The 18971-nt window shown below is 32.3% G+C and overlaps 1 protein-coding gene across 7 annotated transcripts in view; it reads right to left on the bottom strand.

The window, feature by feature from the left end:
- Nucleotides 1–18971, bottom strand: part of LOC133202058 (vacuolar protein sorting-associated protein 41 homolog) — a 158123-nt gene that overhangs the window by 118352 nt on the left and 20800 nt on the right. Inside the window, exons 12-30 of one of the 7 annotated variants that reach the window (XM_061337835.1) lie at nt 18643–18775; nt 18068–18082; nt 16606–16721; nt 16148–16204; nt 15666–15809; nt 15302–15394; nt 14513–14640; nt 14229–14276; nt 12667–12696; nt 10537–10675; nt 9402–9452; nt 8982–9174; nt 8501–8641; nt 7252–7388; nt 4673–4772; nt 4207–4251; nt 3960–4039; nt 3523–3599; nt 3288–3469 (exon numbers count right to left, since the gene is read on the bottom strand). In XM_061337835.1, the coding sequence (XP_061193819.1) occupies nt 3537–3599; nt 3960–4039; nt 4207–4251; nt 4673–4772; nt 7252–7388; nt 8501–8641; nt 8982–9174; nt 9402–9452; nt 10537–10675; nt 12667–12696; nt 14229–14276; nt 14513–14640; nt 15302–15394; nt 15666–15809; nt 16148–16204; nt 16606–16721; nt 18068–18082; nt 18643–18775 (1713 nt within the window). In that variant the 3' untranslated portion in view covers nt 3288–3469; nt 3523–3536. Of the gene's footprint in view, nt 1–3287; nt 3600–3959; nt 4040–4206; nt 4252–4672; nt 4773–7251; nt 7389–8500; nt 8642–8981; nt 9175–9401; nt 9453–10536; nt 10676–12666; nt 12697–14228; nt 14277–14512; nt 14641–15301; nt 15395–15665; nt 15810–16147; nt 16205–16605; nt 16722–18067; nt 18083–18642; nt 18776–18971 lie in introns of those variants that run through there. The other 6 variants (XM_061337836.1, XM_061337838.1, XM_061337837.1 and 3 more) reach the window with 6 other exon arrangements.

Genomic DNA, 18971 nt, shown 5'->3' with positions numbered 1-18971 from the left:
TATACCGTAAATCTGGAAATTTTTACTGTAGATAAATTTTTAGCAAATTTGCGCGTGCATTGCATTCGCAAAAATATTTTTCTTAAAAATAAATCAACAACAAAAAATGTAAGCAAAAATTTTGCTGACGGCTTGTGTATATTTGTAACCGGGTGAACAGATGTTCGTAAGCAGTTGTCATTTTAAGAAATATAATTAAGTACATGCGTGATTTGATAAAATGTTATGAAAACTTTAAACAGTTTAGATGTTTTATCTCTTCTTATATTTTATCTGATTATTGAAAGTAAGCATCGTTTAATATTGTATGAATACGCGTAATTTATTGCATGTACATGCGTAACTTATAAACTGTTATAAAAGTTTTAAGCGCTTTTAAATTTTAGCGCCAATGACAATTCGCAAAATTTTGAAACGTAAAAATTAATAAACAGCTTTTTGACCTAGATTCGCAAAAATTAATCGACGTAAAAATTTCCAGTTTTACGGTATATACATGTAATTGGTCAGAGGGGATGATTTGAACAAACTTGAATCTACACTACCTGAGGATGCTTCCATATAAATATGACCAAACATAGCTTTGCTGTTGTTGAGAAGAATATTTTTAAAGACTTCTCCTATATAATTCTATGTAAAACTTTGATCGTCCATTGTGACCCCGCCCTACCCCCAAGGGGACATGATTTTAACAAATATGAATCTACACTACCTGAGAATACTTCTATATGAATCTGACCAACCATGGCTTTGCTGTTCTTGAGGAGATGGTTTTTAAATGATTTTTGTTTATTGTGGCCCTGCCTTCTTACCCCCTCCCCCCCCCCCCCGGGGGGTCATGATTTGAACAAACTTGATCCTACGCTACCTGAGGATGCTTCAATATAAATATGATCGATCGTGGCTTTTCTGTTCTTGAGAAGAAAATTGTAAAAGATTTTCCCTATATATTCCTAGATAAAACTTTCATCGTCCATTGTGGCCCCTCCCTACCCCCGGGGGTCATGATTTGAACCAATTTAATCTACACTACATGAGGATGTCTTCAGGTAAGTTTCATCTTTCCTGGCTCAGTAGTTCTTGAGAAGAAGATTTTAAAAAGATGCCATAAATTTTTCACTTATTTTTGATTATCTCTCCTTAGAAGAGTAAAGAAGTAAAAATAACGAATAGTGATCGATCACAGAAAATCTACTAATAATACAAATTTTTGAACAGGGCATAAAACACATACGCCCTGAAATTCCAGAGGTATGATCAGGTGCCTGCGAGGAGGGACTTCCCTGTTTATCGGTTAATAAATGCTGTAAGCCTTAAGTATTGATCATGTAGAAGGAATATTCAGTAGTCAAATTTAGTATAAAACAAAGGCCTAACAGTAGGTCATAAATTTTTTATGCAAATCTGTGGCTAGTTATTTCCAAATATGAGCAGGACAGACTATACATCTTTCAGGAAGATAATGCACCAGTCCATACATCTAGAGAGACTTGTAGGTGAAAAACTGAAAATGGCATCAACACCATCAATTGGCCCCCACAATCTCCAGATATTAACATTATCGAAAATGGTTTGGGAACTGTGAAAATAAAACTTCAAAAACGGATATTTCTCAAATAAAAACTAGACAGGACCTAATTGATAATGTTTTAAAAATCTGGACATCTCTAACTCTAACGTATAAAATTTGTATCAATCCTTACCAAAGCGAGTCTGGTCTGTTCTGGCAGTCAATGGGTGTATTACTAAGTACTGAAATTTTGGAGTAAGTATCTTTATTATATTTAGAGATATATGGCCATGAACAAAGTGAAAGCCCATTATTTCGGCTCTACATATCACTTCAGCCATTTTGTGACTTTCAATTTGGTAGTTTCAATGGTAAACAAATTTTAAATGTGATCTGGTACATGTAAAAATGAGTGAGTTTAGTTTTGTTTTCTTAAATAAATGTAAACATTTTTTTGAGATTTTTTTCCGATTTCAATTCCATTACAATATGAAATCATTTTCTTTCTCGGTGTTTTAGTTATACTGTAATAATTTAAGGAATCACTGTCTAGTTTGTTGGGTATGCCAGGGCATCAACAATAGTTGGAAACGTGGGATAATTTGCATAACACGCAAAGCAGACAGTGATTTATATTTGAAATAAAATTTTCAATATTAATTTTAAAAATGCTGTCTCATACATTTAAAACACACGAGGTCGCACGTGTTAATTTCAATTGTCCCCACCCATTGACGTCAGACATAAACACAACCGCACGAGACCCTGGCTCCTGACCTTTCACCTGACGAAATTAACATTCCGGTTGAATTATCAAGAAATTAACTCACCTAACTTTCAAAGAGCTATAACAGGGAAAACAATTAGAATTAGAACAATTATTAGTTTTTAATCAACATACTTTCTCTTGTTCTTAAGAAAACAGGAATAATATTGCCTATTGGTTTGTTTCTCAATTTCAATTCTATTGTAATTATTATTGGTTTTTTGTAATGCTAAACGTCGGTCAAGTTTTATGATAAATCTACCTGCACTGCAAAAATTGATTGAATAGGAAAATATGTATGGAATTATTCAGAAGGAATGGACATCTAATGTGCTGCAGTTATTGACCATGACCAAAGTCTAAACAGGAAACAGTATCTTCCATAGATGCAAAGAAATTTTCTCCTGGAAAGGAACATGAACAGAAATTTAACATTAATACTATTTTCTACTATTTTCCAGGAATAGACCAATAATATTCTCCAGAAATGAATCAAAACGTTCATTAGGAATGAAAATTCAAAAGCAAGGGACTATGAATAGAGGTAAGCATCTGCTGTCGACTGGTCACACCTCCCGTGTGCTCCTTGTTAAGATTGAATAAGCGGGAAAATCTGTAGATAATTCAGAAAATTAATTGTGAAAATAATGGACCTTAAAATTTGTATGAAAAACGTCAGTCAGCATTCGAATTAACAACGTATTGTATGTCAAGGCCATTGTTTCGACCATAGTATCTGCGATATGCTGACTTTAAATCAGAAAGTTTATATCCTTGTATCATCAAGTTATTTGTCAATAGCTTCGTTTTAGAAATAGTATCTATATTGCATACTGAAACAAATGGGAGACATGTACGCCATATCTATGTGAATACTTTATTTCCATGAGGTATCTTAAATATGCTTATAAAAACAAAATAAAAGATTAACTGTGAGATAAAAATATTTATTCATGATAACATTTATTTTCATTACGCAGTGGCAGTCCATAGTGAAAATGAGTATTTGCATTAAACAAATGACAATTCCCTTTTGATACATTAAATATTTATATTCTTGGTTTTGTTACAAATAAAGTTTCAAAATACAAGCACAATAAACATAATTTTTTTAACAGTGAGCTAAAACGTCCCATAGACAGTTAAAACCATTCCTTCGATTATCAATTTTTAGCCAGCCTTTGATTGGAGCACTCCTATGATTGACATTACTTGACCACGCCTTCTATGGATATGATTGGAGCACTCCTGTGATTGACATTACTTGACCACGCCTTTAGATCCTGGTCCCCTTCTTTGTGTACTACAGATTGTACAGCGCTCCTAGAATGACAAGAAAATCAAAGTACTGTGAGAAATAAAATCAAAGACAATAGACAAAACAAATGATAATATGAAAGGTGAAATTATAGCAAGAAACCCATAGGTACAAAAGGGTGAGGCAAAACTTACCATTACTTCTTAAACCTTTGTGTTGCATGTTGTTAAAGTATGGATCAAAGATAACAGAATAAGAAAGCAACAAGTGCCCCCAGTATACTGGTTTAAAAGAACAGATCCGTATATTTAATTAATATACAGGAATATCATTTTGCAATTGAAACTTGGTTCAAATTCAAAGTTCTAAAATATCTTCTTTCATAAACGATAAAATAAAGGGATATATTGAAAAGATAAAAATACCATAGAGTTTGTGGGTAGACAATCTTCATGGAATGCATGTTTACAGTGGAATAATACAACATTGCTGGCATATCTCAAATCTACAAAACAGTATCTTGTATTAACTGATTATCGGACATGAATTAAAACAGATCATGATCAAGGATATAAATTTGTAAAATATAACATGACAAAAATGCATGATGACATTAATTTCAAATCTCAAACTTTACAATTGACTTGATTTCACAGAAAAGCTCTAGCCTACCTGTTACTATGATTCGCTGTTGACAAATAGGACAACACTGACTACCTGGTAAACAAAAAAATGTTATCCTTTAAATACCTACAATTTTAGTAAAATTTTCATGTTTACACCTCTCTCTCTCTCAGACCTTGAATATGATATAAAATTATTATTGGTCATTGTTTGTTGTTTCCAATCATAAACCCCAAATAACATTCTTACTTGGTGATATGCATTCATAAAAAAAAATTACCCCTTCCAGAGAACACACAAGCCTCACTGTCATGTAATCAAAACAGCATTAAAATATTGCTTTAAATAAAATTGCGTTTATCACCAGAAATTTATCTTTTCACACCATCCATCCATCCCTCAAAAATGATATACATGTACCTAAAAATGACATTTCCACATTTGTGTAAAACTTCCATATATAGCACCAGACATCTTTCTCACTCATAAACCCCCAACAATATGCCATACATACTGTCAACAGCTACGCCTCTTCTCTGTGTTTTGACCAGTCTGTCTAGTAAGTTAAAGCTGTCAGCCACCAGAATTCTTCTACAGCCCTCCCTCAATGACATCTGTCAACAGGAAAATGAAAATAAGAATTTTCTGATTCTGTTAAAATGTCTTGTTTCAGAAATTTCAACACTGATGGCATAAGATTTTGAAACTAGTTATTAAGATTGAAATCATTCTCTATTAAGTGAAATATGAAGATAACGAACAGGTGCAATCTCTAAAGTCCAATGAAACGATAGAAATTTGGAGCGGAGCAAACACGGACCTCAAAATTTAGAGGTGGGATCTGGTGCCATGGAGGAGTGAGCATTCCCTGCCGACCGGTCACACCCGCCGTATGAAGTACGAAGAATAAGCTTAACTTTGTATTGAAAAACTCAAAACAAGACTTATTAAAGCAGGAAAAAAACTGGCTAAAAGAAAGAAAGATATTATCAAAGACGGGAATCAGTAGAAGTATGTTTACAAACTTGAAAATTGATAGAGATGTAGAGGCAGCCTTAAAACAAGGAACCTCATACAAACTCTGAGTGGGGGATTCAGAAGCACAGATATACCACGGCCAGTGCATAAACAAGATCGAAAACTCGCCACTGGCTTAAAAGAGAGCTTACACAGCACAGTTAAGGCTGCAATAAGGAGGCGGGACCTAATTTATACGGGAAATGCTTACTATGACATCACACAAAAATATGTTCTACAAAATACCACAAAATGAAATGATTTGCTATTTTAAACTGCTGGATAGCTTTAAACTACATTAATACTAACTATTGCATGCATTTTTGTCGTTGGTTAAATCCCACAAAGTAATATATAAACAAATCACTGATCGTAATGCACTTGTCAATGTGACGTCATATCGTAAAATTTGACGTAGTTTGTATGCAATGAGAGGCGGATCGAGTTATATTTATACAATGAAAAATGTATTTTGTAATTAAATATATTATTATTAGATGCAGATTTATAAAACCCATTAACTTGGATGCGAGGTTCATTTTATGATTTTATCCATATATTTCCCGTACATTCCCTAGACAAGCGATACTGCCGCATATTTGTATGCAGATTCATTGAAGGGTAATAGAAGAGTCGTAATAAATCGATATATTGCAAAGGCATACCCTCAATGAATTATGACAAGCTTTTACACATAAACTCAAGAAGTATGAAGATATTTGAAAAGCGCTCGAACCTCTTGAATTCTTGTAAAGGAATTAATTATATCTATATTTAATGTACTTGACCAGCGAAATATTCAACATTCGGTGTAACAAATGTAATTTTAGCAATTAGATAGTAGAATCTATATAGGTTCGCAGCACTTTTCACAAACTACAAAGAATCTTGAAAATAAATATAAATTAAATTTAGATTTTTAGCTTGGTTATGCCATTGCAATATTGGAATTTATAGATGACCTCAATACTTCAGGTATATTTGCTAAAATCACGTGACTGCCACATCATGCGACAAGTCTAAATAAGAAATCTAATCGTCCTGAACATGTAGTTTTCAACCACATTGCACTTGTCCGATAAAAGTAAAGTCCTAAAAAGAATCGCCCATCCTTGTAAAGAATGTATTTTCTATCTAAAAAATTCGCCGATATTTCCATTTGGCACCTTCACTGTACTACGTACTTCGATGAACGATATCACAAAGACTTGACATTGTGAAGATTGGAGTTTATGTGCTTAAAAAAAAGTACTTAATCGAGAATAACAAAGCTACAGGAATTAATCAAGTATATGCAAAAATGTTAAAAGATAAAAATGTATGAAAGCCCAAACATTTTATTGAGTTCCAGCTAGCAAACTGTCAGATGGAAGCGGTAACAGATATCTTCTGGTACAATAAAGTGAGCATTTTAAAGAAGAAAGTCATTGATTCATTCTTTATAGTCTTTAGTCTTGGGATGAGAAAATAACACACAAAAACTAGACACCTTCATAAAGATATCACCACACAATACTCAAGATTTTATGGTTAATTACAAATCAAAGAAGATCTGTATAAAAGAATATAACTTGAATGAAATGAGGCAGGGCATGTCTTCTGACTGTAAAGATCAGAAATACCTAGGGTACCCGAATTTTTCACATCTAAAGTGCCATAATCATAACCAGCTTTTAACAATGTCAATCATAAATAGATCGTTTTAGTTCCTCCCAGAAATGTAGATCTTGCCAATTTCTGTTTTCATTTTTGTTCCCTTCCGGCAATATCAAACATAACTCAGTCATTGTTATGCTATCAATTATGTCCAAAGCCAAGCTGTTCCTTCCCGTAACTATAAATAACGCCAACGTTATTTCTGAAACATTCCAACACCTTCCTGCCTGTTCTTTCTGTAACTATAAATTATGCCACCGTTATTTCTGAGCCCTTTCGACACCTTCCTACCTTTTCCTTCTGTAACTATAAATTATGCCACCGTTATTTCTGAGCCCTTTTGACACCTTCCTACCTGTTCCTTTCTGTAACTATAAATTATGCCACCGTTATTTCTGAGCCCTTTCGACACCTTCTTACCTGTAGATTATAGTCCTGAAGGATCTTAACCAATGAATCCCTTAATCCTGGGATTTCCATTCCATTCTGGATCTGAGGGATCAGTCTAATGGGATCAACATGAGTCCCAATGTTGTGAAGTAATCCTTTGATAAAAGCTGTCAATAAAATAGTCTCAGAATATTTTATTTTGTTACTTTTACATCCTTTGTAAATTTAAATTATGGAATAGAAAGAACTGAATGGAATAAATAAGGTGGAATCTTAATTTGATGAAGTCTGCACATAGTTCAAATAATTGGATGCAGACATGATCTTGAACTCTTTTTGGGGTAAATGTTTGTAAATACTTTCATATAAGATAAAGTGGAGTGTTCTACAGCATGCAGTGACTGAAAGGGACTACAAGTTCTTATTTCAACAATACAGATTAAAGCTATGGCTAACAAAAGGATATTGAAAAGCTTAAATGCATAAGTGGTCCGGACCTACCCCTAAAAAGGGGGGAGGGGGTATGATTTGAATTAACTTGAATCTACACTAAGAATGCTTACATATTTCTTTGACTTACTGTGGCTTTTTTCCCTATAACTTTGAACTTTCATTTTGTCCCCACTCTATCCCCGGGGGTCATGATTGAACAAACTTGAATCTACACTATCAGAGGATGCTTTCATATAAATAAGACCAATCATGGCTTTGTTGTTCTTGAGAAAAAGATTTTTTAAGATTTTCCCTATATATTCCTATGTAAAACTTTGATCATCCATTGTGGTCCCACCCTACCTCCGGGGGTCATGATTTGAACAAATTTGAATCTACACTACCTGGGGAAGCTTCCATATAAATATGACCAATCATGGCTTTGTTGTTCTTGAGAAAAAGATTTTTAAAGATTTTTCCTATATGTTCCTATGTAAAAATTTGATCGTCCATTGTGGTCCCACCCAACCCCCGGGGGTCATGATTTGAAGAAATTTGAATCTACACTACCTGGGGAAGCTTCCATATAAATATGACCAATCATGGCTTTGTTGTTCTTGAGAAAAAGATTTTTAAAGATTTTTCCTATATATTCCTATGTAAAAATTTGATCGTCCATTGTGGTCCCACCCTTCCCTGACTCAGTGGTTCTGGAGAAGAAGTCGAAAATGTGAAAAGTTTAGACGGATGGACAGACAGACAGACAGATATACTATAGACAAATTGTGATCAGGAAAGCTCACTTGAGCTTTCAGCTCAGGTGAGCTAAAAAGGGATTTGGTCTTACATGGTTTATCTATGCTGAATTTAATGAGATCCGCCCACAGTTCCTCATCATTCTTGTCCTTGCAAAACTCAATTGCCTGGGTAACGTCCTTCAACTTTGTTGTAATCAAGGTCAAGGCCTTCTTCAGATCCCCCATACGACCTAATTAAAGAAGAAAAGAAACATAAAAACAAAATTGTGAAAATACCAAATGACAGTGTTTATATTTGCTGTTATTGCACTAAGAATAAATTGTAGAAAGAGTGAATAATTTATACTTCAGGATCATTATAATATATGCTAGAAGCAGAGTGTGATGGAAAGATAAAAGAATAGAAGGACAGAGGAATGGTAGGACATCACAAACAATATAAGCTCCTGCCATACAGATGACGGGCATAAAAAAGTGGTTTGAGAGATAATCTCCAGAGCAAAAATGTCTAGGTAAGGTTATTGGACGCGCTAGACAGAAAGACATAGTGATTTTAGTGATAAAGCTTACCAAGTAAATAGACCTGTTCAGGAATTAGCCCTCGGACTTGGCATTCGTCCATGGCTTTCTGTAGCGGGTAGTGAATGCTGCTCTTTAGGAATGGAAGCAACTTCTTGGGGGCGAATTCTGCATACAGCTTGACAAGTTGTCCATGGTAGGCCTGGCATAGCTGTTGGTCTTTCTGACATACTCGATCCAAATACTGAGGTCAAAGGTTAAAGTTCACATTAAAAAATATTTATAACCACAGACATCAATATTTAACATTCAGAATGTCATACTGTCGTAATTTAGAGATAATTGAAGCAAGAGTTTTTACTTTTATTATGCTGAAAAATATTTTTTTTGGAAATGTTGAAATAAAAATACTGAATATATTTATTCAAAGGTTACGACGTTTTCAAGAGAAATGTTAGTATCTAAACTTACTGCAAACAAAAACTTCTCATGGTGCTCCAGCTGTTTGACAACTTGTTCAATCTTCAAAACAAAGATTCGTTTCAAAAGGATGGAGTTGTTTAAATTTACTTTGGAATTTTTCTTTGTATTTCTATTAAATAAAAGGTTTATAGGTATAATTTTTACGAGCGGCAGTGACAGTATAGGAATATGTCAGTGTGTGTCAACAGACCTAACTTTATTGCATGAATAATTTTCAATCTTGATATCTCAATCCCTGATATCTTGACTTCTTTTTTTTTTTTTTAGATAAATGAAGAATTTACTGTATCATTTGATAAAATAAAAATACTTCGAATTCTCAATTCAGTCATACTGGTTTTATGTTTCAATTTTGAAAAGAGTATAATAATCAGAGATCCCCACTTTCATGAGTACTTCTAGTGGTGTCAGACTAACTTCATTAGCTGTTACCCAATGGCAGAAATGCATCAAAGGTTAATTCGTATTTAAAGTTTCAAGAAGTCTGCTTTGTTATACATGACACTAAATAAATATATATCTTTTTTCGCTATGCAAGAGCTTGCTCTGATCAATTTTTAAAGCGAGGCATGCTACTCATTGATAAGTTGATGTTACAGGGATTTCAACAACCTCATTTAAAGTCGCATTTCGTAAATTTTAGGGTCTTTATAATGACCTTGTTAGCGAATATAACCTATCATTGTTATGTTTTTATACTGAACTGACGGAAAGTTCCACGTACCTGATTAATACATAGGGCTCACGGTGGGTGTGACCCGTCAACAGGGGATGCTTACTCCTCCTTAGACACTTGTTCCTACCTCTGCAATCTCCAGAGGTCCGTATTTTATGCCCTCTTAACATATTTGTATTGTTTATAGATTTTTTGAGATCGATCACTGTTTGTTATCTTAACCTTTTACATTTAAGAAAAGATGAGATCTGTAGGATTGATAGCCTTTGCCAGGAAAGAGATTGAATTTACATGAAGCTTATCCATATTGTCAATCAAAAGTTTAGAAAAACACGGACCCCTGGAAATTCCAGAGGTGGGATCAGGTGCCTAGGAGAAGTAAGCATCCCCTGTTGACCAGTCACACCCGCCGAGAGCCCTATGTATTTATCAGGTATATCAACTTACAGGAAGCTTATCCATATTGTCAATCAAAAGTTTAGCGGCCTGGTCTTCATCAAACTCCATTAACTGAACAATTTTATCACTGATTGAAGAAAAGAGGTTGTACTTGTGGATCAGCTGAAAAACGTCTGTGTTCCCTAATCTATAAATAGAAACATCTTAAGGTACATCAACCCTCTGTCACCTATATAGAACTTTGCCTTAATTCTAACGATTTCCGATCACCTAGCAAAATTTGACAGAAAGAGCCTTTTTAACTTGACAATTTTATTGAGGAATGCTCATTTATCCCAGAAAAAATTATCCTTCCTATCAGAGGGCCTGTGAACCTTTAAATCAAACACATTCTTTACGGTTCTAGGTAATAAAATACAATTCTCACCAGAATACTTCATTGATCCTCTAATAACGTAAAGAGAGATAACTCTTACTGGATTAATGACTTCGAAAAGAGATAATTCTTACTGGATTAATGACTTTAAAGAGAGATAACTCTAACTGGATAAGTGACTTTAAAGAAAGATAACTTTCACAGAATTAATGATTTTAAAGCGATGTATCTCTTACTGGACTTATGACTTATAAAATGTTAAGTTAAAAGGTTATTTCTGTCAAAATTTTCATCATAATGTACATGCTAAAATTGTGTGCCTTCAATTCTAGTTTCCCTTTTAGAGAATCATTATCTTTAAAAACAAGATTTTGTATGATTATTTGTAAACAAAGGAAGGATAAAGACAATATACACAGAATGAAGCAGTAAAATGAATTTTATACCCAAAAGCAATTTTTTTCTTTCAAAACAAATTAAAAATTTTGTAAATAGAAAATGTAAAAAGAAAACAATCAAAAAAGCATAAAGTAACACGCCAGCAGTGTAAATTTTTGAAATTATGAAAAAATTAAGAGGTCATGATTTATCTGGCACAAAAATTATGACAAGTTTTATATCCCATGAAGCTCTGTGATTTTTCATTAATCTTTACTTGCTGTAAAAGAAGACTAGATGGATGGAACAAATGATAATAACATGTTAATTTGTGAATATAAAACATCATGAAGGGTAGAACTACAAAAAAAATCAAGAAACGGTTAGTAATTTAGGAAAATGTTGCTAAAAATAAGAGAATTATTTATATATATATCTTCATTTTAAAAAGCCCTTAAAGAGGAAAGAATTACTTTTTTGATATGGAAGAACTTCATTATTCCTAAGTTAATTTTCAACTTATCACTGTCTATTTCTTTATGAAGATATCCCTATAGTTTGTAATTAATAAATGTCAGATCAAAAACCTGTAGATAGTTCATACCCTCAAGGGAATTTGAAGTTTTTACCCATCACTTAACGCTGCAAATACTACTTTCAGAATTTAACCATTATCAGGTTTCTGAAAAGGGTTGCGGGGAGGGTCTAGATGGGGTATGCTATTCTAGGAACCAGATTTCCTTTTATAAATGTGTACTACCATTTTAGGGGTTCTCGTGCATTCTTGATTTACATAATTTCTTCACATATCGAATACAAAATAAAGCAGCATTACTTTAACCAGATAATTAAATTTATTTTGCTCCAAACATTACATTTTCAAGTGCTTTTAAGGGATTGCAACTGCAACCAATGCACCCCTACCCCTCTTTTCCAACGGCTTTGACTTTTCGCCAGTTCATTAACATCAATAACTAAAAGTTATTTAAAACTAAAACTTTATCATTAAGAACATAAACAAGTATATTTTACTGCGGAATCATTCAATGTTTTACTTGATAATAATATGTGGGGACGTAATTTTGTGGGTTATTTCAATATACTGAAGATTCAATGAACTGTAATGTTGATATATTTATTGTTATTGTTATGTAAATTGTGCACAAGGATGAACCATGTCATCCACAAACATTTGTCCCCCACAATCCATTGGTCCCCCACGAACAATGAGGATTCCACGTCCCATTTGTTATGACACATCCATGCAACAAAAGCTGAGTCAATTATTACATATTATATTCCAAAGGTTGGAGTTTTTCCCATTCTAAAAATAATAATGTCAGATATATATTCCACGGAAATGAAGAGTACAGATGCATTTCTGAAATATAGTTCTACAGCATTATCCATCATGCAATGTTTACCTCTCTTTGGATTTAGCGATTGAGCAGTACCTGATGTATATAGAATTTCATAGTAATCTTAAAAATTCATTCACTGCATATTCTCTCATAGGAATAGTCATATTTAAGCATAAATAGCATGTACAGTAAAACTTGTTTATAATGAACTCTGTTATTAAAAAAATCTTGATAACATTCAAGTATTTTCAATTTTGTTAATATCCAATATTGTAAACACACTTTTATTAAAAAACCGAAGGAAGTTCTGATAAAAAGAAGGGAAACAGAAATACCCCCAATTCCTCATTCTAAGCAAGTTTTACTGTGAATAAAATGGTTTTGTAATTGATTATATATCATACCTGCTTTAACTGAATACAGTAAAACAATACACTGTTTTAATCATGATAGCAATACACTAAATGCCTGATTTAGTAAATATGTGTGAGAAAATGGGATTTTTTTTGACAATGTAACAAGGATTTAATACAGTGTATCTATATTAAATGTTATTCCATGCATAAATTATAACATCTGTTATTCTATTATAGAACAGAACTCACACAGAGTTGGCTTAAGTCATGTGATACCTCCTCAACCAATCAAATCAACATTACCACAAGCTGGCATGGTATCATAATATTTAAAAGTTTTAAACTGGTTTAATTTGTGCTACAATACTTTTATTCATAACAAAATACACAATATCTTATTAAAATCAAACAAAATAACTCATTCTCTTAAAATTACAAGACAGTCACTACCATTGCATTTTATAATCTTAAATGTAAGTTTCAATACACTGTAATTCAATTGGTGAAAGTTACTGGATTAAATATTGCTATATTTTGTAATTAAAGTTGCTGAAATTGTTGAATACAATAGTTCAATAATTAAAATAAAAGCTTGTTTTTTTAGGAATTTCTCTTACTTTATATTTATTATAAAAAATAAAATTAAAACTCAAAACCAATACCTAAAGCAGAAAGGTAAGGTTAAAATTACAGAGGATTCTTATAAGTGGACACCACATGGTATTAAATAGGGTCTGGATCTTAAATTAATTATTTCAAGAAATAAACACAAGCCATGATGTATTGGTGATTTATTTCTCTACATTTATTATTTTTCAGAGAGATTATGTGATTCAGGTGAGCTCTGTGGTTCCTGGACCTCTTTTTATAAAAGTACAAGGCAACCACTGATTCAAAATACCAAACACTTTTAATCATTGTACATTTGGAGTCATTTACAGAGAGTAACAGTTGAAACATCAAGTCTGATTTACTTTGTAAAAATTGAAAATAATTCATTTTCTCCACAATCTACGAATCTTGCCTTTAATTTGTTTATACTACAAAGATGGATTTCAATCCTGTTGCTTATTATATGAATTAGTAGCAAAAAAACAATCAGGTACCTGATTAATGCAATGTTAATATTGAATAAATTTAATAGAAAGAAACTAACATATATTTAAGATGTTTACACAAAAGTTTTTAAGTCATAATTACTTCCATATGTAAATTTCTATTTTACAGTATATGATTGATCACAGTTATGTGTTATAATTTTATACTTACTTTAAGTAAATAGCCAGACTCTTCTCATACTGCCTTTCCAATGTGTATCTATGAAGTATTATTCATAGAATATATATATTATTTGCTTATATGTACTTTAAATATGTTTTACTGTTCTGTATTTTACTTTACGCTTCTATTAAATCCCACATTCACCTATGATATAAACCAATGAAGACTGAAGAGCATAACTTTTAGAAATAAACCATGTCACAACTCAAAAACATTGTATGGTGAAAATCTCATAACCAAGTTCAACATTGCTATTGCTAAAAATAACTCACAACTCTCCAAGCGCTCTCAGTAGAACTGTGTTGTTACGCTCACGGTCCAGTCGGTCAAGCGTAGCAGTTATTATGGTCTGAACATTATACAGGTTAGATGGCCACTCCTTCACTATATTTAGGAATGTCTTGAAGTAAAAAATTAAATATTAAAACAGATTGTATATCAAAACACTTTACATTCTTCTTTTAGTGGTAATCATATTTTTTTAAAAAAATTTTGTGCTGCTTCATATCCACTAAATAAATTTATGTAGGCACTATGATTTAAACCCATATTTACAGCCTACTTGTGCCAACTTTTTATGAGTTAAATAACCCTATATTATACTATACAATAATGTTTTATTATGCTATATAATGATGTGTCACTATACTTTAAAATACTGTAATTATGCTATATAATGATTTGTTATTATTAATGCTATATAATAATGTGTTATAATGCTTTAATAATAATGTGATATTATGCTATTGAATTATTGAGTTATTATACTATTATAATATATCATTTTGTTATTATACTTTATTATAATGTGATACTATGCTATGTGTTATTATGCTATATGATAATGTGTTATTATGTTATACAATAATGTGTTATTATGTTATACAATAATGTGTTATTATGCTATACAATAATGTGTTATTATGCTATATAACAAAGTGTTATTATATCATACAATAATGTGTTATCACACAATACAATACTGTGTTATTATGCTATTAATACAATATTGTGTCATTTTGCTACATAATAACATTGTGTTATTATGAATTTAGTCTCACCTCACTGTCTGTGTTCAAAAAATCATTCAGTACAAGTTCATAGATTGCTGGAGATAGTTGGGGCTCACTGCGGGGCAAATAAGGGGCTAGAACCTGTAACAGATAATTTTAATTCATAGAGGAGTACATACATGGCTAAAATTTCTAAATTATTGTTTTAATTAAGGGGTATATAAATGTAAGGGGCTAGAACTGTGAAAGAACATTTTGGTCATTTTCTGAAGATTAAATCAAAGTTAATAAATTTACACAATCTCTCACTTGGCTGAAATCATTAACTTCATTTAAAATTAAAAACAAAGATAATAAAAATAGAAGGATAAACAAACAAATAAAGACATAAAGATAACATGATTCTTGATACCTTTAATTGTTTGTATTTCTGAAACTTCCAAGTTTCCTCTTCCCACAATTCCTTATTTTTACCCAGAATCCTTGGGCACTGTCTGGCTGCTTCCTCAAAATTACCTTCCTCCAATAAAAAGTGGAGGTACTGCTTGGCTACTTCCTGTACAAATTAAACAATTGTAAATTAAAGTATTTTCTAAATGATTGTAAATAGTAATTATGACATCTGATGATATGAGACTTTTAATTTGTTTAATATGTATAGTTACATATACTGTAGATTCCTTATTTGCGAGTACTTATTATTGCAAAATGGCTCTTTAATGTCGAATTGCGAGAACAATAATTTGCGAGTGGACGGTTGATCAAGAGTTTAGTTACCTTATAAGAATGCTTCTCAGTAGATGTTCATTTTTCTCCACATTCTATCTTTAATTACCTTATAAGAATGCTTTCTTAGCAGATGTTCATTTTTCTCCACATTCTCTCTTTAGTTACCTTATAAGAATGCTTTCTCAGCAGATGTTCATTTTTCTCCACAACATCCACGGCTTCCTGTAAATAGAGATATCACGTATTTATAAACTGGAGAAACATAAAGGCATTGAATACATGTACTTAAACAAAGAGAAAAATATCAGGGTTAACTTTATAAAATGTTATCCCAGGCTTTCCTGTGAAAGTTAGACTCAGTCTTCCCATCCACAACATATAATTATCAGATTTTAACCGATTGCATTTAAAATGAATCAGAATTTTAATCCCAGCACTTCGCTTTATGAGTGTTTTACTGTAATAGAATTTTGATTTTATTACCAAGTCAATTTTACAAATAAATAAATAATTTAAAAATTTCTTCTACTTTGATTTTTCTATTCAAAAAAATTACATAGCATATTAAAGATGTACAAAAAATGAATCTTAAGTTGTTTTTTTTTCTTTTTTTCTTGTTTTACCTCAAAGTCTTCATGGTCTAACAACCATGTAACGTGATCATCAATGTCGCGTTCCTTAGATACAATAATATCCTTAGGACTGACGATGTAAAACAAATTCTCATCTGAAATCGTCTCTGAAAATATACATTTAGATACTTTCTGTTATTGTCTTAAGATGAATGTACTGAAGAACATAAGATAGGCTACATGAATGCTTTAAAAATATCTGAGTCACGAAATTTTTTTTTTTAGATTAAAGTGGTAATGGTGCCATCAGAGGATAAACAAATAATAACACAAACAGTATCACATACTGACTGCATGGATAGAGAATTCAATGTTTAAAATTGGAAATACTACTTGCTTTCCTTAAATAGCAACCAGACTAGCATATTAATTAAAATTGTAACTCAAGAAAAAGCCACTCAAATAAGACCTTGAACACACCCATCATATCAAACAATAAGCCCTAGATACAGGGCATGTGTATTTAAAAATAAGAACCTGTAGTAAATTGTGATTGAAAAACACATTCAATATTTAAAAATTAAAACATCAATAGCAAGCACCTGCAGCTCTTTTAAGTATGTCTCACCAAAAAGAATGAGACATACAGGTTTTACCATAGTTATCTGCCTGTCTGTGCCCCATCTCATAAAAATTTGTCAAGGTCAAAGCTTTTGCAAAACCCTCAATCACACATTAGATTTACACTCTAATATGCTGTCGCCCGCAATTTTGAAAAAAATGTGTCATAATTTTGATCAAAGATCATATTTCAAAGGTCAGGGACACTTGACAGAGATGAATAAATGGTGTCAAGGTTATGACTCTTCAAGTTTTAGTTCCACGTCACTGATGAGTCAGAAATGTCTTAACCTTGAATCAAGGTCATATTTTTAAGATCAAGGTCACAGGGCAAATGAAATTTAAAGTCATTACTGAAAAACCAATTATTTAAGCATGTTGTTGCCGGTAAAATTAACAAAGACATTAGATTACCTTGTCTAAATGTCATATCTGAAAAGTCAAGATCAAGCTGTCCGTATCATACATTTGGTTGGTTAGGAGTATATAATGGATATTGAGGGGGAGGGGGAAGATACTGTAAATGAACTCTTATTTGCAACGTCTTTTATTAGCGATTCATCAGTTTGAAAATCAATTCATGACTATTAATTTTTGCAAATGAGGAAGCACTTTATGTGAATACACCAGTAAATCATTGGTTCCCAGCGAGAAATATTTGAGAGTAAAACAAGGTTGCGAAACTTGCACATATTTCTAGCACACCAATAAAACTTGGTTTACAGTATTTTTTTTATCAAGAAGAACTGGGGGGCTATTATAGATTTTTGTTGTGTGTGTGAAATTATAAAATTGTTTTGAATGTTGAGGAATTGGTGAATGAGGAGGGAATAGTAAGAGGTTAAGTGTGGTGGGGGTGTTGGTGGGGGGTTGGGGGGGAGGGGTTACAAACCTGATACTAGTATCTCTGAAACAGTGTGTTGTTTATAATATGTATGAAGCTGTTAGTTTTTGTTATTATTATACTTATACATCCACATGATAACAGAAAAGTAAGTAATAGTTATAATTAGCAGGTGAAATGTTGAGAAATGTTAAGAATAATTCTATATGTGATATTAACTGTCTGATATCTGATTTCCATGGTACTTAGATGATTATTTTATGTTACCAGTTATTTATAAATACATAATTTTTTGAGTTACCTAGGTCAATATTTGATATCTAATTTTTGGTATTACTTAAGTCATTATTTACCTGATCTCTGGTTTTGCGTGTTACCTAGGTGATTATCTGATATCTGACTTTCCAGGTTACCTAGGTGATTATCTAGTATTGCCTGTTACTTAGGTGATTATCTGATATTGCCTGTTACCTAGGTGATTATCTGATATTGCCTGTTACCTAGGTGATTATCTGATATTGCATGTTACCTAGGTGATTTTCTGATATTGCCTGTTACCTAGGTGATTATCTGATATCTGATATTGCGTGTTACCTAGGTGATTGTCTGATATTGCCTGTTACCTAGGTGATAGTCAATAGGTTTGTATTCCTGGAATCCCCGTACAGACAATGCATCATTAGAAATCTCCTCAAAATACTCCATATGTGGCTCCACAATTAGCAGGTGAGGTCGCTTGGAAACCTGTCTGTTGTCCTAGCAACCAAAATAAAGATGAGTTCAAGAATCTCTAAATCTTAACATAACTGTGTTTTTGGACCAACAAGCAGATAATCAAGACAGATGAAAAAAACAAATGTTATTCCAGCTCTGAAGAAAAATTCCCATTAATTCCCAATTTGCAGAAATTGAGAAATTTCTAGAATTCTTGTTTAAATTTTTGAAGTCAGTG

This window comes from Saccostrea echinata, unplaced genomic scaffold, assembly GCF_033153115.1.
Source record: "Saccostrea echinata isolate AGI-Se365-2 ecotype Australia unplaced genomic scaffold, CSIRO_AGI_Sech_v1 ptg000046l, whole genome shotgun sequence".
Lineage (NCBI taxonomy): Eukaryota > Metazoa > Mollusca > Bivalvia > Ostreida > Ostreidae > Saccostrea > Saccostrea echinata.
This window is presented reverse-complemented; position numbering and strand designations above follow the sequence as displayed.